Below are 23,659 nucleotides of genomic sequence, written 5' to 3'. Positions count from 1 at the left end.
GAGAAATTGCCTTCGGATTGTTCTGGGTTCCCGGCTGAATGACAGTATTTCAAATAGTAGGCTGTACGAAAAATGTTGTTCAATCCCGCTTTCTAGGGCTATAATGGAAGAAAGGTTGAGATGGCTCGGCCTTTCTGCAGATGAAGGATGACAGATTGCCGAAGATGTCCTTTTCGGTCAACCTTCTAGGGCTAAACGGAAAACAGGTCGTCTTCGTCAGAAGTGGGAGGTTGTCATAAATCAATATCTAAAGAAATGGGAACTTCCAGGGAGAATGTAAAGAGGGAGGCTTTGAATAGATTGGGTTGGAGGAGGCGCTTGCGCAGCTGTGTTGGTCTCAGGCGGCTTGGTGCTATGGTGAGTTATTAGCAGTAGTAGTAGTATTGTTCCTTACACCAATAGGAGTACATTTTGATGATATTGTCATAAAACCAAGAAGAAAATTTTGGTGATAGGCAAAAAACGCCCGAGAACCGGCTGATGATCTTATATTCAGTTATCAGATAAGTAACGCTATAATAGTTTGAAGACCAAAAAATGGGACTTCTTGGTTTATCTATATTATCTGGTATCTGTTCATATAATAGATATATGACATGTACTAGGTAATAATATGTTGATTGCAATGCTTTATCAGATAGTAAGCAACCAACATCATCTGTTTGTGTAATAGATCTATGGTATATACTAGGTTCTACATGTTATTAGTATGTTATATAATGCTTTGTCGGATAAGCAACCAGTATAAACTATTCGTGTAATAAATCTATTGTATATTCTAGGTAATAACATGTTTACTGTAATGCTTCGTCAGATGGTAGGCAACTGGTATAGTTTATCGTTAATTACGAATGCTCTAAAGCAGAAATCCATTGTGCATGAGCGAAGTAGACGGTCATGCAACAACAGTTTATTGCAAGTTAAGACCGTTTAATGTCATATGAACAAATATTGGCACATGGTTTAATACAAAGTCTCAGTTTTGGCTTTCACCTTGTGCCTAGGAATGGTATTTTCTTTCTTAGTGTAGCCAGCTATTTAGTTATTTTTCTATTTTTTGTAAACTAGTGAATTCAAAAGAAGTCGTACCCATGTCAAGCATTCCCGAAAGGACTCCGTTTTGGATTCCAGGTGTGTTTTTTTTTTAAGAAGAAGAAGAAGCATATGTTGTATTTCTTTTCCCCTGTATATCATTTGCTTTTTTAATAAGATTTTATCAGCAGAGCTAAAAATTGGGGAGAAAATTTTCTCTGTGAAAATGTTTCTATATTTGAAAATATAGTGCAGCAAAGTTTATGTGTGCATGGGGAGGGATGAGTTTGTCTTAAATACCTCTAAAGAAAGGATAGTACTAAGATATTGAGCATCTCCTTCCTTTGTCTCAGTTATTTAACTACTTTTATTAATATATTAAGTTACTTTCTTGTGTCGATTATTACATGTAATATGTGCTATCATGAATGTGATTTCTCTTATGACAAAGTTATATAAAAGTGTCTTTTCTTAGCTTGTCAAAGGCAAAATGGACAAGACACCCATAGACGTTCCGTTGAAGCAGCTTGAAGATTTCTACATGACAGACCCAATCAGCAGGGCCTCCCTTACTATGTCCAAATGTGTCCAAGCCGTGAGGAAACAAAAGAACTCTAAGTATTGATATAGTTAACCACATATGTGGTTTAGAATAATATTTCTTCATTGTTTGCGCTTTTACGATTAAGGAGAATAAATGTATATAAACCCATGGTGTCTAAACATTTACCTTTGTCTTGTTAAATTAGGCAATAGAGTAAACAATAGATTTTTTCATAGTTGAGTACTTCCTAATCTATATGACAGCTTAGTTGCGACCCAGTCCAAATTTCGTTACATTTTCAAAGCAATTGAAAACTTTCAAAAATAATTTCAAAGTTAATACAAAGCCCAATTGTGTCCATAATTTTACATGGTATGAAGAAATACGATCATCTTGTTATTTTTTGTAAACTGGAATGATCACGATCATAGCAGAGATATAACAATTAGGTAAAATAATGGAGAGGCTAAGAAACTATGTAGGTGATTGTCGATATTTCGCAAAAAAAATGCAACAAAAGAAAAATCCCAAAAATAGACAGAAAAGTGGTATCAATTGAAAGGGAAGGACATGTTCCCCGTGGATGATTTTGCCCCCTGTCCCTCTCTCCCCAAGATTCTGAAAAATACCTTTTAAGGTATTTTTGTTGAAAATACCTTCAATGTTACTTTTATTGAAAAAACTACGAATCCCTCCTCGATTTTGATAAATACACCCCTCCCCGCACAAAATTTCGTAAACTGACGCCATTGTTAAAAATCTGATGTCCGTTCTAAATTAAAACAATATCCAATTTAACGAGATCACACTGCCCCGCCCTTACAGCAAAGGATCAATAACTCAAAACCAATAAGTCGCACTCCAGTAAGAAGACTTAACTGAATTTTTACATACCCATCACTGGAAATAAAACAAAGTCTATCTTTACAAAAAAAAACGCTTGGATAATAATGTAAAATAAACTATGCTTTAATAGAAAATTATTGAAACAATATTAAATACAGCAGGGAGACACAGAAAAAGCATTTCGCAAATTGCAGTATTGTAAATGCTAAAAGACAGGGGTACCAATTCACAAAAATGTTGGAGGAGCAAGGATAGTTTCAATTTTCTGCAATGAAGATGAAAAATAAGATTTTTTTTCAAATCTAAGAACTCTGAGGGATAATTTTTTTTGAAATTCTACAAAAGCATTTTCTTACAATTTAAACTAGTAAATCGTTGAAATACCTCTTATTTTGGACAATTTTGCTCGATTCAATTAGTGGATGTATAGGAAACGAGATGTCTCTCAAACTCCTGATGGGCTGTTTTCGCTTCCCCTCCTGATTGGTACCTCTGCAAAAAGACGTACTAATTAAGAATAGCAAACTCCAGCATATATTATTTCATACAAGAAATATTTGAATTAAATGCTCCATATGATACTAAAGACTTCGGACGTAACTATAGCCAGAGTCGCGGTATATCTACTGACTTTTGAGCTTATAAGTAGAGACATGAGTATGTTCTAGAAGTCAATTACAATTAATTTTGTAGCCTCGGCCTAAAAAGGTTGGTGGTTGTAATTTTAGCGTCTGTAACACATATATAATACTTAAAAAAAGTTAGTATTGTAGTTTGTTGTGCACTGAAAGAAGTTCAAATTGCATTTAATTATCTTTTATCCTGTGCCTTGGAAAAAAAAAACAAATAAATGACTATGGATTGTCAGTTAAGTTGACATATACTGACATTTCCTCGTTAAAGTTTTGATATTTTCTTATTTATGGAATTTCTAAGGAAGGAGAAAATATTTAAAACATATTTTCTTTATAAAACATTATACAGCAAATTGTGTTCTGATCTTAAGGGGGCATAGGGGTTATTAGCCCTATTCATATTAATTTTTGCTTGTTTTGAGTTTGACTCGGCTATTTATTGCAATTTCCGTTCCTTTTGAGTTTTTCATTTATGTGTTGACAGTGATTTGTGGTAGATTTACGCTTGGAAGATTATTTGATTTAGGTTTGCTCATTCTTGGCTTAATGGAGCTCTTTACTTTTCTTTGAAAAACTTGTCTTGAGGAAAAAGTTTTTAAGTTAATTTCTGTTCGTTTTTTATTGACATAGTCTTCTTCATAAAAAAAAAAATACTGTATATCTTTTTTGTTTTCTTCAATAAAAATCCAAAGTATGGGTTACTATTTTTATGTTGGAGAAACTTTTTCAACAATTTTTAATCCTGGCGCAAACACAATTTTTTATTTTAATTTTATAGCTTCTGAAGCTGACCTGAAAAATCAAGTTTAACATCGTTCCCAAAAGATTTTATTTTGATATTATAAAAAGATATACCTTTCAGCTATATTGAACCAAACGACCATCTCAAAATTTTTATTGGATGTGTTTGGGGAAATGTTGGGCGAGGATGGGTGCTAGTTGCCCTCCAATCACTATCGACTATGAAAAAGGGCACTGGCCCTTTCAATTTCCAATCAAATGAGCTGCTTTCAAAGTTTCAACGACAACAAATGGTCATCTCTAAATTAAAATCAGAAACTTATCGGGAAGATATGAGGTGTGAGGGAGGTATCCACACCCTGGTCAGTCTGAATATAAAAAAGAGAACAACAACTTCTGACTGCCAATCTAATGTGCCCCCTCTAAAGCTTGTACGATTGCCCTTTTCTATATATACCTTATATTCCCCCAGAGCATAACTTACAACCCTTGCCCTGAGTGCTGTGGAGGGTTATCATTCTCAAAGACATAATTTCCAGACCTTTAAATTACGTTGAACGAAATGGCCATCTCGAAGTTTTTATTGGATGTGCTTGGGGAATTTGTGGATGTGGGAGGGGGTTTGTTTCCCTTCAATCACTTTCAACTATTAAAAAGGGTACTGGGTCTTCCAATTTCCAATCGAATGAGCTGTTTTTGAAGTTTTGTCGACAACAAATGGGCATCTCAAAATTTTTATCAAATGAATGTGGAAAAATACGAGGTTATCCACCCTCTGATCACTTTGAATCTTAAAAAGGGCACTAGAACTTCTGATTACTAATCAAATGAGCCCTCTCTAAATTTTACATAATCACACTTTCTATAGATACCATATATGCCCCCAGGACATAGCTTAAAACCCTTACCCTGAGTGTTCTGGGGGTGTTATCATCCTCAGAGACATGATTTCCGGACCTTTAAATTACTTTGAATAAAATGGTCATCTAAAAATTTGGATTATATGGGTTTGGGGAAATGATGGGCCTGGGAGGGGGGCTAGTTGCCATCCAATCACTTTTACTATTAAAAAGTGCATTAGCCTTTTCAATTTCCAATCAAATGAGATCTTTTCTAAATTTCAAAGACAAAAAATAGCCATTTCAAAATTTCTATCAGATGGATTTCGGGAAAATATGAGGTGTGTGGGGGGAGAGTATCCACCCTCCAATCACTCTGAATCTTAAAAAATGCGCTAGAACTTCTGCTGAACAATCCAATGAGCCCCTTCTGAGGTTTATAAGATCACCCTTTTTATATAAACCTTTTATACCCCTTGGGCATAGCTTACAACCCTTGCCCTGAGGGTTCTGGGGGGGGGAGGTATCTTAAAACCATAATTTATGGATTTTTTAACTACGTTGAACTAAATGGCTATCTCAATATTATGATTGAATGTTTTGGGGAAAATGATGGATGTGGAAGGGGTGTTAGTTGCCCTCCAATAACTTTCGACTATAAAACAGCACTAGTCTTTACAAATTCCAATGAAATCAGCCTTTTTCAAAGTCTCTACGACAACTCCTTCTATACGAAGTGTCCTGGTCTAAAAGAAAAAATAATACATTGTGCCCACTTCACTTTTTACTTAGGCTTCGTTATTGTGCTGCCTATGACTAATCATTCCGCCGCAGCTATTTCCAAAAATTTTAGCTTGACCATTTTATTTCATGATCATAAACCACTGTAAAATCAAGCTAGGAAACACTTTGAAAATTCCAACTAATATTAGATTTTAATTGTATTGAAAGTTGTTGAATGATATTTTGTCATTCTATAAGAAATAGCATTCGAATATCATTGAATTAAAGCTGGCCTGGAATTATGCTTCTTATAAATCACAGCTTAGATACCAATATACAGATATGAAAACTCGATTTATTTTTGGGACACAGTGTTTGGTAGCGATGCTAGCAACTGGCTACAGGAAACTGATATTGTTGTCTAATTGGTAACAAGAAACTGGTATTAGTATCTAAGCTATGTATGCAACAAAACAAAATTGTGTTACCGCCTATGGTGTTGTAGTACGATATACGCGTCGGAGCGTGGGCTTGGAGGAGGCACCAAGTTCAGAGCTCTTTACCAAAAGCTTCTCATGGGCAAGATAGGAGTTTTCATAACTCTATTGGTATCTAAGCTGTTTTTTAGATTAATGTAAATTTCGAAGCCATTCGAGGATTTGTGGTAAGATCGGCATGTGTTGTGGTATTGTAAATATTTTGCCATCTATATTTAGTTGTAGTTACTATAGTTAGCGATAATCTCAAATAAGCAAAACTTTTGAAAACGAAAAGCGTTTTTATGTGATTTGTTAACAATCAGACTAATTAATCCTTTTCTGAAATCCAGTACTATTTAGTACCGATCTATCCCATTATTTGAGTCTTGCTCCACTTATAAAACAACATTCGAGGTAAGTAACACTTTGACAATTAAATTACTAGGCCAGGCCTACCATGAAACGTCAGTTTTGGGTTCTTCATATTTATTATAAAATATGTAGCTAGGTAAAGGCAAGAAATGAATGCAGTTAATAAATCTATTAGGAATTGAATTTTAGCAATTAATGTATGTTAAAAAGTAAATACCAGTATTTTCCCCAGGAAATATGTTTAACTTTAAGCAGAAACTGTAATGCTTACAGTGCAAAAGGGGGCTGCAAAATATGCCAACTTAAACTAAGGGTAGTTAAAGGCTCACTAATAGACTGTAGGGAAGAAGTCACAGAAGGAAAAAAGGGTATAGGCTCTGCTTTCTAAGTATAATGATTAGCAAGAGCAAGGCATATTAGTCCATAAGCCCTGTGGGCAGTGGGGTAAGGTCTGTATTCTATATTTAGGCTATTCAACAAAGAGTATACAACTAAAGGAAAGTTTATTAAATAAATATAGAATACAGACCTCAACCCACTGCCCACAGGGCTCATGGACTAATACATTTTGCTCTATAGGTAATCTTACTTGTAAACAAGCCAACTTTATACATTTTTAGTTTGCCCTATGGGGGAGGAGAATCAACCAGAAATTGATTTGCTTCTCCAATAATGACAAATAAACAATGTTCAATCATCAGAATCTTGCTATATGCAGTAATACACACTTTAGAGCATCTGGAACAAAAGTAAACATTTACCCAAAAAATATTTTACATTAGGCAGTTGCCTAGGATATAATTGCTATATTCATAAAGAACATTAAATAGAGACCTTTGAAAATTTCCTGCCTTCTTTACCAAACAACAAATCTCCTACAAGCAATGACTAAAAAAGCTTGACCTGCCTACTCTAACATACCATAGAAAGACATAGAAAGATCCTTGCATTTAATATGATAACCACAGTGAACACCATTAGGCCCACACTGAATACACCAGAACACAAGAAAATCCCATAAAACTGCAGCAAAAATTTAGCAGAAAGCATGAGAAGTTCAACTTCTTCACCAATTGTGTTGTTCCACTATAGAACTCACTCAGCAAACCTGTGTTGGCCATATCAGCTGACAGCTTCAAGATTGAGGGTTGATCGTAATTAGAGCAGGAAGTCATTGAAGACACAGTAGGACAAACCAGTATCATCCAATTAGTTGTCTATTATTAGTCTATTAGTAGTATTGTAGTCTATTAGTAGTATTATTCTCTATTAGGAGTATTAGTTGTCTATTAGTCTATAGTGGTCTATTAGTTGCCACCTGTCCCTTTTAGTTCTCAAACATGCCTGTCCATCTAATGACACCATATGATGAAACCAAACTGTCAAACTGAAACCAAACTATGAAACTATATATGTAAAAAATGATGATCCACTCATGAACTACAAGATGAATATTAAATCAATGTTACCTAGCAACATCTACAGGTTCTTCAACCTCAATTGCTAGAAGATACAATTTAAGGTACTTCCCTTTCCTATGTTTTCCCCTTACTGGGTTGGAGGTGAGCTCAGCATTGGATGTGTCTTTTCATTTTTTGTTGTTAATTTTGAGCCCCAAAAGGGACCCTCAAAAGTAATAACTTGCTCCTTATCAGAAAAGGCTGCCAGATTTTCCGTTAACTATCTTAAAACAACTATAAATACTTACTTATCTCATATCTAGCCAACCCCTCTCCCTTTTTCAGATGATAAATATAGTTAAATCTATATGTTCAAAATGTATTTTTTGATAATGATTCTTTTGTTCTTCTCTATTTTACAGGAAATGCTAATGACTTGTAATAAGGAAGAGTCATGCTGTTCTTAAAATTATACTAGAAATCTTTATAGTGGGCTGTAAATTTATTCATCAAGGGGGAGGGGGTTGGGTTAAGTGACACAATGGGTATAAGTATAGGACCCCAGCTATATATAAGGAAACATGTTAAGAAAACAATTCCACTACATAACATGCAGAATAATTTCAGTTAATGCATATTGCAGGGAGAGAACCTTTATATTCACTTCTTTCCTTGTATTTCCAGATCTTCTGTCACATTTCTAAATATTTGTGTCTATTCTCTAAGTCTTAAAAATTATTTATAGGCCTAAACAAACACCCAAACACCATCCAACATAACTTATCACTATTTGTATATTGACAAGTAGCCTAATTGTGATAAATACTTTGATAGCACCAATGGTGTTTAATTAGATATATAGAATATATGAAAACAGGAAAATGCAGTCAAATCTGTTCTTATTTTTCTGGAAATTGTTTTAAAAAAATTGTACAACATTGAAAGAAGTGAAGATGTTAACTAGGATTATTCTGCATATTATGAGGTAAGAATTGTTTTCTTAACATGTTTTCTCATGAATAGCCAAGGTCCTAGGCTTATACCAAGCCATGCTCTTTTATTATTGATATAAGTAAGTATATATAATTATTTTTAAGCATTTTTATAATTATTTTAAAGCATTTTTAAGATATTTAGTAACCTTTTCTTACCGGAAAGTAATAAAGAATAAGATGTATTTTTAAGGGACCTTTTAAGGGCTTTAAAGGCTCTTGCCTTGAATCTGAACAGTATCTTGCTAATATTATTTCTGATATTATCAAGGACTCTTACAACCAACATGTGGTGATTCTTGGTGACTTCAATCTTGCCAATTATGATTGGGTTGATGGTTCTGGTTTTTCAGCCAAAGAACAGAAATATCCATTTCTTACTTGCCTGTCTGAATATTTGCTGTTCCAAACTGTTGACCAACCTATATGGTACAGAGATGGTGAAACATCTAACATAATGGACCTAGTTCTTTTTAATAATCCAGATTTGTGGACTAAAAATGAATTTCTTGCCGCTTTTGGTAACAGTGATCATGCTGCTATCCTCACAGAATTGTGCTTGGCTACTACTGAGTCTCTTCCTAAACAACACAAAGTTATTGATTACAAGCGTATCTCTGAGAGACTTGTTGACTTTGATTGGGATATCATAGTCACTTCAGACATTAAAGAATCTTGGCAGAAATTCAAAGCTGTTTTGCTAGTTCTTGAAAAACCTCACACTAGAACATTTTTGAGGAAACAGGCAAAAACACTACCCTTCATGACTTGTCTAACTAGCAAACTACTGAACAGGAAGAATCAAACCTGGAAACACTTTAAAGAAAAAACAACAGCTGCAAACTATCAGAAGTATCAAAAGGCATGGAATGAGGCCACCAATTCCATCAAACAACTGAAGAAGAGTCATGAAGAAAGGTTAGCTGAACATATAAAAAATAGCCCCAATTTGTTTTGGCATTATGCTTCTGTTAAATGTCAAAATAAGCACTCTGTCCCTGATCGGACAGATTCAGACCCGGCTATCAAAGCCAAGATCCTAAATAACCAGTTTGCATCAGCTTTCACACCAGAAACTGCTAGTCAGTTCCTGACTCCTCCCTCATATACTGTTACTCAACCAATGCCATCTATAGAGCTAACTGAGGAGTCTGTTTTGAAACAGCTTGCTTTGTTGGATGTAAATAAATATGCAGGGCCAGATGGCCTCCACCCCATCTTTTGCATGAATGCAGAACAGAAATAGCATACCCACTCTCAGAGCTCATTAGACTATCTCTTGATAGCTCAAATCTTCCTGCAGAGAGAAAAGTGGCACATATTACCCCCATTCAAAAAAATGGAACAGGAAGATTTTGCAGATAACTACCAGCCTATTAGTATTACCTCTGTTGTTGTTAAGCTCCTTGAATGTATTGTCAACAAAGCAGGTATTGATGATATTGATCAGAATCATCTTCTCAACAGCTCTCAACATGGCATCCAAAGCAACAGATCAGTTTGTGCTAATCTGCTCAAGTCATATAACCAAATTACAAAACTACTGGTGTTGGGAATCCCAGTTGACATGATCCATCTTAATTTTTTAAAAGCATTTGACAAAGTTTATCATAAGAGACTTGAGCTTAACCTACAATCTATTGGTTTGGAAGAAAAAATTCTTAAATGGATTCTGGATTTCTTGAGGAATTGTGTTCAGCATGTAAGACTGTTTGATGCAGATGGCAATCCTATCCTCTCAGCTTGTTATCAGTGGAGCTCCACAGGGTAGTATGCTTGGCCCCACCATGTTCAATATTTTCATAAATGATGCTCCTCTAGTGCTTAATAGCAAAATGATGCTATATGCCTATGATTCTTTAGCATGTGGGCGAAATCTTGACTACTCTCTTTCAATGTGTCAATATGCCATGTCTTACACTTTGGATACAAGAATACCAATACAACTTACTCTCTTTATGGTCAGTCCCTTTCTCCAGTGTTGGAAGAACATGACCTAGGAGTAATTGTTGACAAGCATCTAAAATTTAGCACTCATGCAAAGAAGGCAGCAGCATCAGCTAGCTCATCACTAGGGCTTATAAAAAGAACAATTTCCTCTCATTCTCCTAAAATTCCAAGTCTTTTGTACAAAGGACTTGTTTGGCCAAGGCTGGAGACAGGTATGGTCCTTGCATCCCCCTTTTTCAAAAAAGATGTTACAATTCTCGAAGATATCCAGAGAAGAGCCACTAAGATGGTGAGTGGACTGCATGAACTCCCTTACCCTACAAGGCTCTGCAAGCTGAAACTTACAACTCTGGTTTATAGAAGAAGATGGGATGATGCCATTCTGCTTCATAAACTTATTAATTCAAAGGCACTTCCTGATCTCCTTCCTCTGGCGTCTCAGGACTCTTGTACAAGGGGACATAACTTGCAGTTATCCAGGTATTTCTCCTCAAAGTGGCAACATGCCCATTCTCTGACCAACAGTGTTACCAAACTCTGGATCAAGTTACTGCTAGATACCTGCCCAAACCACAAACAGCTTTAAGAACCATCTCAACAACGAATGGTCAACAAAAGAATGGAAGTATAACTGGGAAGCACTCGATTCAGCAACATCAAACCATTAGTCAAGTGTACATATTCAACTATGTGTCATGTATCATCAACTCTAGAGTTTTTACGAGGAAAATCCTTAGATTACTCCAAGCTGCAATTTAAGGTAATTTTAAATAAAATTCGTAATAGAAGCAATTAGTGTATTTGAAAAAGTATAAAAAACATTCAATTGTGTGATCATATCTTACCTAGTTAAGTAGGCTTAATAGAAAAAAGTCCAAATTTACCAAGAACTTTATGTTATATTTTTTTTTCATATGTGATTTCTGTCTTATAATACACATTTACTGAGTAATACACTAGTTGTCAAAAGTAGTTTGACATGCAGGTCACTAAATTTCAAAGAAGACATAAATAAACACACTAAGAATCCTAAAAAAAATTTCCAATATCAGCTTAATCAACCTTGCCATCTAGGTAAAATTCATGTAATTTTCCCAGAAGTAGATAGTCTAATTAAACCAATTAATACCCCCCCCCCCTGCAATACATTGAAATTGATAATACAAATTGCAAACTCCAATGCAACAGTGTTTGTGAAATGGTGATCAACCAGTAACAGGTTCAATATCTTATGCCCAAGAAAGTTGTTTCAAAGGTCTGATCTCTTTTATTCCCTATTTCCAAGGCTTGGAAGCTTGCATAGAAGAACTGTCTTAATTTTACCAAAAAAGATTTGTTAATTATTAGCCAACATAATTACATCACTCACCACCAGTGAGAACCTACAGGAGGATCTACCACCTTATCTTGCTGGAAAATGCGGTTTAAGATAATTAATTTAGCCTTGAGTCTATATTTCTTAGATGCTAAGTTTTGAAAACAAATAACATCTTTTATCATGAAATATCATCTTTCCCAAGTCTTCTCTGTCTCTCCCATGCATCCATTCTAACGTTTGCTTTTTGGAGAAGAGAACATATGTATGTATCTATAAAATCATCCACATACAAAAAAAAGATTGTTTTTACTACAACAAGGAATTAATGCTGAAATAAACTTGTATCTTCTATTGAAGAGAAAAGGAAAAAAAATAATGAATACACAACTACAAAAAGGAACTGTTTGATATAAACTGGCAAAATAGTTTATTCTGATCTTAAAGGAGAAATTGAACTTAAAATTATTTTCATTTTTTAAGAAAAATTTTTAATGAATATTTCTCTCTTGTAAGAATGTTTCCAGAACTGAAGACTCTCCCAAGTACTAAAAAGCACATAAAGTGATTTTTTAAATTAGTCTTTGGAGGTCTTTTGGACAAGTCTTACAGGGGACTCTTCCTGAGTGTAAGCATGGAATGCATAGTTCAGGATAGAAGGAGGGGTCAAAAGGTCTTTCCAAGGAAGTCAGATCCTTATAATAATGTATTCATCAAAATTTTACAAATTTCAACACAATTTCTCTATTAAATTCCCATGTGATCCTTTGGGAATATGTTGAGGTACAGAGCTTTGTTCCACAAGACATTTCTACTCCGAATGGGCTGGCCTGTGTTCAGAAGGATACCTTGGCAATCCATTTCTACTAGAATTTTTAGTGTGTACCTAATAACAGAAGTATCTGAATTAGATTAATCTCTAAACAGCCTTGGCACTTTACAGGCTCGTCATGTATTATTGTTATCTTCCATTTTTTCAAGATTTCCTTTTGTCTTGCAGAAATGTCTGAGAAATCACAGCCATTAGTGAAAATTGGTCACTATGTCCTTGGTGAAACACTTGGTGTTGGTACATTTGGTAAAGTTAAAAGTAAGTAGATTTCTTAGCTGTCATCTATGCTGTCAGATTTTTAAGCCTAATTCTTCTGAGATAAAATTGTATGTGTGCATGTAGCATTGCTGAAATTATTTAAGTGATGGAAACCTCTAACAAAGAACATAGTCTAAAATAAAAAAGGTAAAAATAACCACATATCCATAATTACTCTAGGGACAAAAGTCTAAACTTTGGGGAGGGGGTAATAAGAGAGTTATTGATGGGCTATGGAATTAAGAGAATTATGGGGTTATGTTTAAACTTTGGGGAAGGGGTAATAAGAGAACTATTGCTGGGAGGATAATTTTTTTTAAGTCACAGTTTTGTAATTTCCTGGAAGGAGGTGGAGGTTTGCACCAATATTGGGATCCCCCACTGCACTTCAGACACAGTTTTTAAGCTAAATTATGGTAATTATTGACAGTGTATGCTTTAGTTTTTCTTAAGATAATATTTTATATTAATTTTTTTCTGCTCCATTACTGTTATAAGTTTAGTAACGTATACTTTTTTCGTGAAGTAAAAAATTTGATTCTGCATAGGTGTACTCGAATTTAAGTCTTAGAAGATGGGGTGGGGGACTCCTAATTTTTCCTGGTGACTTCGTTGTATCAGTCATGGAGGTGGGATCCCTTCCACATGTAACACAAGGAAATGTGGAAATCCATATGTTAAGGCTAAAAATAGCAAAAATAAATAATAGCAAGTTCATAAAAGTACTTTAGGGGGAATCCACTATTTAAGTTTGGGGTTTCAGTGCTAGAATCTATTTAGATTCCTGCTATTTTTTACAGGATGTCCATAAAATCCTTGATTCTTTAACCAACATGATCTCTCTATTGAGGTTACCAAATTTCGTTGTAAGAGAGTGTGTGCCCCTGGTTTAATTTGTATTTGTTAGTAAGATTGATTGAATGCTACTGTTCCTTTCACTAATGATGACACTCTGAGTATCTGAGAGAACAGAGTTCCAGTTCTGTTTATATTTAGTGGTTCGGTTTGAAAGAATATTACAACTTAGGCATTTCTCATAATGTCTCACAGTGTTCTTGTAACCAAATAGCTTGTTGAACAACTTTATCTTCACTGAAGGCATGGCATCAGAAGCAGCACATCCAAACTGACACGGACCTAAAAACCACTGTCACACCTCCCTTAAATTTTTCTTATGTGACAGATTATGAAGAAACATTGTACAGCTTGTTCACAGGTATAAATGATGCATTAATTGCCAAGATGACTATGTAGGGAAGCATCCTTGATTGTACATTACTTTTGGCATTATAATTCCCTTCTTTATATCTAATTGAAAGTTGAAATAAAACCTCGTGTATCCAGCTTTTAGGCATTGCTCTTGACAATAACCTATATTGTAAGCAACACATTGACTTGTAAAAAACATATGGTTTGTAGGAGTCTTGCTTTAAAGAAAACTTTAACATTTTTTTCTCTGACCAACCCTGAAAGTGTCATATCATTATTTGATTCAGGCTTGCATTTCATGTTACCATATCATATGAATGTCAACGCTGTAGAAATTTGTTCTGGTTGGCTACTAGCTCGTTTTTAAACAGGAAGAAAATAGATATGGCTTCTTCATTAAGAAATTTTGTTTTGGATTGGAGCCTGTATCAGTCACATCTGGGGGGGGGGGGGGGTTGGCTTCCCCCTGCCAATATTATAAGATATATATGATTTACCCTATAATTTTCTTGAATATTTTAAAGCAATTACTCTCTTTTTGTTTGTGTTTTTTCTCTAGTTTATGCAGCCCTATTTTCCAATGGTGGTTTATGTTTTTGACTTTTATTCAAGTTTTACTTCAAAATTCAATACTTTGTTTGTGTTGTAAATTTTCCTGCAAGGCCAGCTAATTTTTCTCAATTTTTCACCTTTTATCAGTTGGAGAGCATCAGCTAACAAAGCATAAGGTTGCTGTCAAGATTTTAAACCGTCAAAAGATAAAGAACCTTGACGTTGTTGGCAAAATTAGAAGAGAAATCCAAAATTTGAAGCTCTTCAGACACCCTCATATTATCAAATTGTAAGTCAGTGTTTTTTTTCTTTTTTTGTATTGGGTGATCATGTCCGCCTGATTTTTCAAATCTTTTTTTTAAAGTCAAATATATGAAGAATAGGTTCATGTTCACTAGGTTGGGTGTTGGAAATGCACGTTTTGCTGCCACGTATTTGAAGTGCTATCTCAAATAAAAATAAAAAGTTTTTCCACAGAAATTAAGTAGCAAATTCAGAATCCATTATAAGAAAAAGCTGTTTTTATGGAATGTCAAACTGTCAAAGAAGAAATGGAACCTAAAACTATAGTTACACTAGTTAGTAAGGCCAGTTGTGAAGCAAACATCAATCACCGCAAATACGTGAAGTATTTAAGTCCCCCTTAAAAGGATGCAATGACATCTTTGTATAACATTAATATTCAACAGAAAACGAGAATGAAGAGATCTTTTCGATGAAGAGACAGAATAGAATATGTATACATTCAAAGGCTCCCATCACATGAAGATATGGATAGCTTTTTCCTCACGCGAGACCAAAAATCATGCTCTGATTTTCATTCTATATTACTATTAAATAAAACAAACAGAAATTATTACGCGTATGAAGGAGGTTGCCTCCTCCTCAACACCTTGCTCTTTATGCCAAAGTTTTTAGTACTTATAAAAAGCTTCTTATCGTTCTGATTAAACGACTCTTGTGTTTCTTGGATCCCAAAGAATTGGGACAAAATTCAAGCTTTCGTGGAGGCCCCACCTCCATAGAAAAATACTTTCCCCATGAACATATTCTCTAGAAAATTTAATCGAAGTGAAAATTTACCCAGGACAATTATCCTTTACAAATCCAAGCGTAAAATTGAGACTAAAAAGAGAAAGTAAGACATAATAAAACAATCGTGCAAATTCCCCCAGTGTGTAATTTCTCCTGACAACTCACCCCTAGAAACTTTCTTCCCCATAGAAAATTCCACCGTGGAAAAAAACAAAAGAAAACCAGTCCCCTCCTTCATCCGAAAATGTATGAATATCTCCCAATAACAACTGCTATGCGTAAACAATAGGAAAATTTTATAATTTAAAGACCTTTCCCCTGGGGCTATGGAAGGAGGTCATGTTAAACTCACGATTTTTGGAAAAAGGGCCGGGAGAGGGGGCCTAGTTGCCCTCCAATTTTTTTGGCCACTTAAAAAGGGCACTAAGGATTTCAATTTCCGTTTGAATGAGCCCTCTCACGATATTCTAGGACCACTGGATCGGTACGGTCACCCCTAAAAAACATATCTGTAGTCTTTTTCCTGTCAAAAAACAAAAAATTCCACATTTTTGCATATAGGAGCTTGAAACCTTTAGAGCAGGGTTTTCTGATATGCTTAATCTGATGGTGTGATTTTCATTAAGATTCTGTCACTTTTAAGGGGTGTTTTTTCCCTTTTTCAAAAATGAGGCAAATTTTCTCAGGCTCATAGCCGTTAATGGGTAAGATTAAACTTAATGAAACTTGTATATTTGAAATCAGCATAATAAGCCGATTCTTTTAATGTATTGATAGGTATCAAAACTCCGCTTTTTAGAGTCTCTGCAACTATTGAGCTGGGTTTCTCCTTATTTACAGTTCGTTACCACAAACTATTTGAATAACTGTCGTCCCATTCATCACCTGTTGTCTTGTACGACAATCACAAAAACATAATTTCACAAGACTTCAGCTCATCGAAAGTTTTTCATAAATACTCAAATTTTACCCAAAATTTCAGTTACCATTCAGTATTCTTGTTTTTAAGCAGAAAAAATCAAAATAACTGCTCAAATTCTCCTATATTGAAAGTCTAAATTAAAATAATAAGGAGAAATTAATTTTAATATTTTTTTTACCAAAACAAAGTTTTTCAAGGAAAATTAAATAGTGGAACTCTTGGTGAGTTAAAATGAAGTTATATAGCAAGTCAAAATTGAAACAGATCAAAAGTACTATAAAGTATAAACAGAGCTTAAGCCAAATAGAAACTGAAATGTACAGTCAAGTCAATTTCAAACCAAGGACAAATTAACATATAAGATTTTCAATTAAATACGATTTATTTTCAGCCCTTTTTCAACTAAATCTTTCAGTTATTCCTCAGATATTGCTTGCTTCAGATGCTACTAAAAACCTATGGGCAGAGGACATAAAATGATTTGTATCTACTTCTTGCTAAAAGCTCAAACATACAAGCAGCCAATTAAAAAAAAAAAAACATCGAAAGGTTGACTTATTAAACTATGAAACTCATTGGGTAGTGGTGAAAAAAAAGGATAAAAGGGTTAACAACATATAGGTGACATACTGATCTTTAAACTATGATACCATTGTAATATAACAGTGGCACTATGCTTTTTGACAGTACTTTTTCGTGTCAATTTGACCAAGCATAAGAGAAATTTAAGAGTCCCCGAAATTACATATTTTTATTGTCCTAAAATCTATGCTATTCGAAATGTTTTAAAAATCTGATAATTGAAAAATGATAATAATGGAATAAAACTTTGCCAGCGCACGACGGTGGTTTTAAAAATATTGTAAAAACGTTTGTATAATCACCTCTGTATTTATCATTGATGCATTATACTAAGTGAAAGCTGAACTTAGCAGTGGTATTGACCAAATTATTCACCATCTAATAAAATAGTAGCTCATGAGCCTAAATAAATTACAATTGAGTGAATTGTTATCCTAGTCAACACAATAGTGCTGAAATAGTAATTAGCTTATTGTCTCTGCTGTATATTATTTGATTGTATTTTTGTTTTATCTTCCTTCGCATTACCACCTAAAACAGATGGTTGGAAGTTCTTGTGCCCTTTTCAAAGGCCAAAACTGAGGGGGATGGTAATCTTTCATCCCTTTAACATCCTCCGTTTCCCGATTGACCCACATGATATCTGATCAAAATTTTAAGCCTATCATTCAATTAAAATACCTCAATAATAAAAATACGTGTCTCAAAAGGGTGAAATTGTAATTGCCATCCCAGAAGTCAGGACCCTAAATTATGCAATTACTCTGGTTTTGTTTTTTTCCTGTATTATTTTCAGTATATCTATATAAGAGTAAAGGCCATACGGCTTCAATGTTTTATTATAATTTTTTCCAGAGGAACTTCATATCGAAGGGCTGGTTGTATTAACTTCGGAAGGGGGTCGTTCGACTGGAATCAGAAGTTCTAGTGCCTTTTTAAGAGTCCAAACTGATTTGAGGGCAACTAGCCCCCTTCCCCTCGGCATTGTTCCCCAAATACATCTGATAAAAATTTTGAGATAGGTGTTTTGTTAAAAATAGTTCAAACATCAAATAGTGAAAACTCCGGGGTAAACACAAACCCAAAGAGCCCAAGTAAGCGTTTCAATTCATTGATAAAATATTGTGAGATAGCCATTTTGTTAAAAATAGTTCAAAGATCAGATAAAAAAAACTATGGAGTCGACACAGCGTCTCAAGGCCCGTGGGTAGGTGTTGTAAGTTATGCCCTGGAGGCATATATGGTTTTTATAGAAGGAGTGCTCGTATAAACTTCAGAGAGGGCTCATTTAACTGGAAATTGAAAGATCTAGTTCACGTTTTGTGATTCAAAAGAAATCGGAGGCTAATTACTTTCCCCCTTCCTTCACTCCCTTTTCCCCCAAACACATCCATGTTGAAAATAGTTTAAACATCAAGTAGTAAAAACTACTGGGTGAACACAAACCCCCAGAGCCCGGACAAGTGTTTCAAGTCATGTCCCTGGGGCATATAAGGTTTTTATGTAAGGGGTATAGACTTCAGAGGTGGCTCATTTGATTGTAAATTGAAAATTCCAATTACCTTTCTATGAGTAAAAAAGGATTGGAGGGCATCTACTCCCCCCCTCACACACACACATACACACACACTCTCTTTTATCCAAATGTACCCAATCAAAATTTTGAGATTGCTAGTTTGTTTGGAATAGTAGGCCAGTGATCAGATAACAAAAACTTTGGGGTCAACATACCCCCCTTCCCTCCCCCAGAGTCAGGGGGAAGGGTTGTAACTTATGGTCTGGGTGCTTATAAGGTTTTATGGAAGTGGCTGTCGAAAGCTCGGAGGGGACTCAAATGATTAGAAATTGAAAATTCTAATTCCCTTTTTAAGAGTCAAAAGTGATCTGATGGCAGCTAGCCCCACCCTAACCCTCTTTTCCCCAAATGTGTCCAATTGAATTTTTTATTTATCCTATTTTGTTCTAAATAGACCAAAGATCATGTAATAAAAACTCCAGGGATAACATTGCACCCCAGAATCTGGGAGCAAGTGTTGTGAATTATGCCCTGTGGGCATATACGGTTTTTATAGAAGGGATGATTGTATAAACTTTGGATGTGGATCATTCAATTGTAAATCGGAATTTCTAGTGCTCTTTTTAAGAGTCGAAAGCGATTGGAGTGTAAATAGCCCCCCCCCCCTTAAGGCCCTTTTCCCCAAATGCATCCAATCAAAATTTTTAGATAGCCGTTTTGTTCGTAATAATTCAAAGATCAAATAAAAAGAACTCAGGGGTCAAAACAACCCCCCCCCTCCAGGAGCCCACGGGAAGTGTTGTAAGCTATGCCCCAGGGCAGATACGGCTGAACGTAAGGGGTGGTGATATAATCAGAGGTGGCTCATTTGATTGGAAATTGAAAGTTCCAGTTACTTTTTTAAGAGTCATCAAAAGTGATCGGCGGGCATATTCCTCCTGCCCCATACACACAGACCCTCTTTTCCCTAAATGGATCTGATTGAAATTTGTGATAGTTATTTTATTTGAAATAGCCCAACGATTAGATGACAAAAACTCCGGGATCAACATACCCCAGGGTTTTAACTTATGCCTCGGGGGCATATAAGGTTTTTATGGAAGAGGTAGTCGTATAAACTTCGGAGGGGACTCAAATGATTATAAATTGAAAGTTCTAGTTCTATTTTTAAGAGTCAAAAGTGATCTGATGGTAACTGCCCCCCCTCCACCAACCCTAAGGCCTTCGGAGGGGGCTCATTCAATTGGAAATTGGAAGTTATAGTGCCTTTTTTAAGAGTCAAAAATGATCAGAGGGCAAATAACCCCCAGTGCCTTTTTCCCCTAAATGTATCAGATAAAAATTTTGAAAATAGTTCAAAGATCAGATAACAATAACTCTGGAGTCAACAAAATCCCCCAGGGCCCAGAGGTAGGCGTTGTAAGTTATGCCTTAGGGACATATATGGTTCTTATAGAAAGGCTGCTCGTATAAACTTCAAATGAAGTCGACATCCCCCCCCATCCCAAAGCCCAGTGGCAAGGGTCTGTAGTTATTCCCTGTGAGCATATTAGGTTTTTAAGCAAGGGCCCCAATGGGTGAACCTATAAACTTCAAAGGTACCTCATTTGATTTGAAAGTGAGAGTTCCAGTTATCTTTTTAACATTGAAATGTGACGGTTTGTTATCTACACCCCCCCCCCCACACACACACACATGCGCATACACCCTCTTTATTTTACATTCGTCTGATCAATTTCAGATAGCCATTTTCTTTGAAATAGTCCAACAATCAGATAAAAAAGCTTAGGGGTCAACATACCCCCTCCTTCCCAGACCAGAGAATTAAGGGTTGTAAGTTATGTCCCGTGTGTGTAAGGTTTTTGTGGAAGAGGTTGTAGTATAAACTTCGGAGGGGACCCCCTCCCAAGGACTTTTTTCATGAAATACATTCGATCAAAATTTTTAGATAGTCACTTTGTTCAAAATCGTTTAAAGGTAAAATAACTAAAATTTCGGGGTTTACACAACCCTCCATAATCCGTGGGCAGGTGTTGTAAGTTGTGCACCGGGGTCATATAAGGTTTTTATGTAAGGGGTGGTCGTATAAACTTCAGAAGTGGCTCTCTTGATCGAAAATTGAAAGTTCTAGTTACTTTTAAGAGTTAAAAGTGAAAGGAAAGCATATATCCCGCCCCCTGTCACACACTCCTTCTTTTTCCCAAACGCATTCAATGAGCATTTTGAGACAGCTATTTTGTTTGAAATAGTCCAACGATTAGATAACAAAAACTTTGGATTAACAAACCCCGCTCAGAACGTCAGAAGAGTCAAAAGTAATCTAATGGCAACTAGCTCATCCCCATCACACCTACCATCTTTTCTAAAAATGCGTCCGATAGAATTTCGAGATTTTCATCTTGTCCAAAATAGACCAAAAATTATATAAATACTCACGGGTGTATACGACCCCCCCCCCCAGAACCCGGGGACAAGTGGTGTAAATTTTCCCCAGGGGCATATAAGGTTTTTATTGAAGGAATAATCGTATAAACTTCGAAAGGGGTTCATTCTATTGGAGATTGAAATTTCTAGTTCCCTCTTTAAGAGTCAAAAGGGGCAGAAGGCAACTAGTTCCCCTGCTCTCTTTACCCCAAATCTATCGTATCGAATTTTTTTATAGACATTTTGTTAAAAATAAGTCGAAAGATCAGATAAGAAACTCCAGGGTCAATATAAACCCCAGAGCCGAGGGAAAGTGTTGCATTTTATGCCCTGAGGGCATACAAGGTTCTTATGCAACGGTTTTGAAAATAGTTCAAAGATTAGATAAGCCTAATCCCCACCCAAAAAACTTATGAATGATATTTTATTCCAAAACTTAAGTGAGCTGACCCCTTGCCTTCTCTGCATGCCCCCCCCCAGAAAAAACAATTGTTGATGACATTTTATTCCAAGAATTATGACAACTTACACCCGGCCTTCCATGTCCCCCCCCCCCCCAAAAAAAAACAAAAGAAACAAAAAAAAACACAATTTATTAACAAGATTTTATTCCAAAACTTATGGGAGCTGACCTCTGGTCCTCCATGGCCCCATACCCCTCCCTCCTCTGAAAAATGGGATATGGTCATATTAAACTTAAGATGGGAAGAAATAGTAACCTACAATAACTCAACTCATAGCTCAAAAGGGGCATATAAGGTTTTATGGAAGGAATAATCGTATATAACTTCGAAAGGGGCTTAATCTATTGGAAATTGAAAGCTCTAGTTCCCTTTATAGGAGTAAAAAGGGACAGAGGGCAACTAGTTCCCCTGCTCTGTTTACCCCAAATTCATCCGATCGAATTTTTTTTATATAGTTCGTGGTAATGAACTGTAGTAAGGAGCGACCCGTCTCAATAGTAAACGAAACTCTAAAAAACGCAATTTCGATGCTAAAAGATACATCAAAAGAATCGAATTTTCATGCGGATTCTAAATATATAAGTTTCATCAAATTTAATCTTTGTCATCAAAAGTTACGAGCCTGCGAAAATTTGCCGTATATTGGAAAATAGGGGGAAACACCCCCTAAAAGTCAAAGAATCTAAACAAAATCACACCATCGCATTCAGCGTATTAGAGAACCCTATAGCAAAAATTTCAAGCTCCTATCTACAAAAATGTGGAATTTCGTATTTTTTGCCAGAAGACAGAGTTTTTTATTGTTTTAAAAAGTAGAGTTGCGAGAAAGAATCAAACTTTAGCGCAAGGAGTGGGGTGTCGAGGAGGAAAACTCCCTTTCATATACGGAGTAATTTCTGTTCGTTTTAAGTTTTAATGTCGTTCCTTACTTTTAGTATAAAAAACTAGTTTTTTTATTTAATTGTTAAAATAAGTCGAAAGATCAGACAAGAAAACTCCAGGGTCAATATAACCCCCAGAGCCGGGGCAAGTGTTATATGTTATACCCTGAGGGTATATAAGGTTCTTATGCAGCAGTTTTGAAAATAGTTCAAAGATTAGATAACCCTAACCCCCACCCAAAAAACTTATTAATGATATTTTATTCCAAAACTTAAAGTCAGCTGACCCCACCCCTAAAAAAAAGAAAAACGCTTGTTGACGCCACTTTATTCCAAAATTATGGCAACTTAAACCCGACCCTCCATGGATCGACCCCCCCCCGAAAAAAAATACAATTTATAAACAATATTTTATTCCAAACTTATAGGAGCTGACCTCTGGTCCTCCATGGCCCGATACCCCTCCCTCATCCGAAAATTTATCGTTAATAAGTCATGGGATATTGCCATATTAAACTTAAGATGGGAAGAAGTAGTAACCTAAAATAACTCAGACTGAAAACGACCAGAAATTACTATTAAACAATAAATGAAACCCAAAACGAACAGAAATTATATAAACAATCAAAGTAAAAAAAACATCCAACAGGTATTATTATAAATGGATAAATAAATCTTAAAACGAGTAAAGCTTAAATTGAATATGTAATTCAAGCTTAAAACAAACAAAACTATTTTGCTTTTGAAGTATAAATGAAACCCAAAATGAACAGATATTAAAAAACATTCATAGCAAACAAAAATGCAATAGGTACTAATATAAATGAACAAATGAATCTTGAAACGAGAGAAACTTAAATTGAATATGTAAATCAGGTTTGAAACTAACACAAATCACTACAAACATGGGTTTTGGTTTTGCCTCCTTCTGTCACTGTAATAGTCTAAAACCTACTGCGTCGTTGGTGCTTTACTGAAAACGAATTATATTACAAATATTTTCTTTTGTACTTATTACAACATTGAAAATAAACATAAAAATTGCAGCAAAATTAAATTTTGAACTGATGACAGCAATAAATATCATTATATATAAAATATCCAGTTTAATTTTAT

At 35.3% G+C, this 23,659-nt stretch overlaps 3 protein-coding genes across 3 annotated transcripts in view; all 3 read left to right on the top strand.

Annotated features, from left to right (window-relative positions):
* The window catches only part of LOC136026439 (NADH-ubiquinone oxidoreductase 75 kDa subunit, mitochondrial-like), a 67,849-nt gene extending 66,105 nt beyond the window's left edge, over window positions 1–1,744 (top strand). The window contains exon 12 of the mRNA XM_065703034.1: window positions 1,508–1,744. Within this exon, the coding sequence (XP_065559106.1) occupies window positions 1,508–1,657 (150 nt within the window). The 3' untranslated portion in view covers window positions 1,658–1,744. The remainder of the gene's footprint in view (window positions 1–1,507) is intronic.
* A 4,358-nt stretch (window positions 1,745–6,102) lies between these two features.
* Window positions 6,103–23,659, top strand: part of LOC136026438 (5'-AMP-activated protein kinase catalytic subunit alpha-2-like) — a 47,442-nt gene continuing 29,885 nt past the window's right edge. Inside the window, exons 1-3 of the mRNA XM_065703033.1 lie at window positions 6,103–6,253; window positions 12,869–12,958; window positions 14,867–15,008. Of these exons, the coding sequence (XP_065559105.1) occupies window positions 12,871–12,958; window positions 14,867–15,008 (230 nt within the window). The 5' untranslated portion in view covers window positions 6,103–6,253; window positions 12,869–12,870. The remainder of the gene's footprint in view (window positions 6,254–12,868; window positions 12,959–14,866; window positions 15,009–23,659) is intronic.
* On the top strand, window positions 6,898–9,849 carry LOC136025767 (uncharacterized). The gene is made up of 2 exons (XM_065701754.1): window positions 6,898–6,960; window positions 8,797–9,849. Exons 1-2 carry the CDS (start codon window positions 6,898–6,900, stop codon window positions 9,847–9,849), a joined length of 1,116 nt encoding a protein of 371 aa, XP_065557826.1.

Source organism: Artemia franciscana, chromosome 4, assembly GCF_032884065.1.
Source record: "Artemia franciscana chromosome 4, ASM3288406v1, whole genome shotgun sequence".
In the NCBI taxonomy this organism is placed as follows: Eukaryota; Metazoa; Arthropoda; class Branchiopoda; order Anostraca; family Artemiidae; genus Artemia; species Artemia franciscana.
This window is presented reverse-complemented; position numbering and strand designations above follow the sequence as displayed.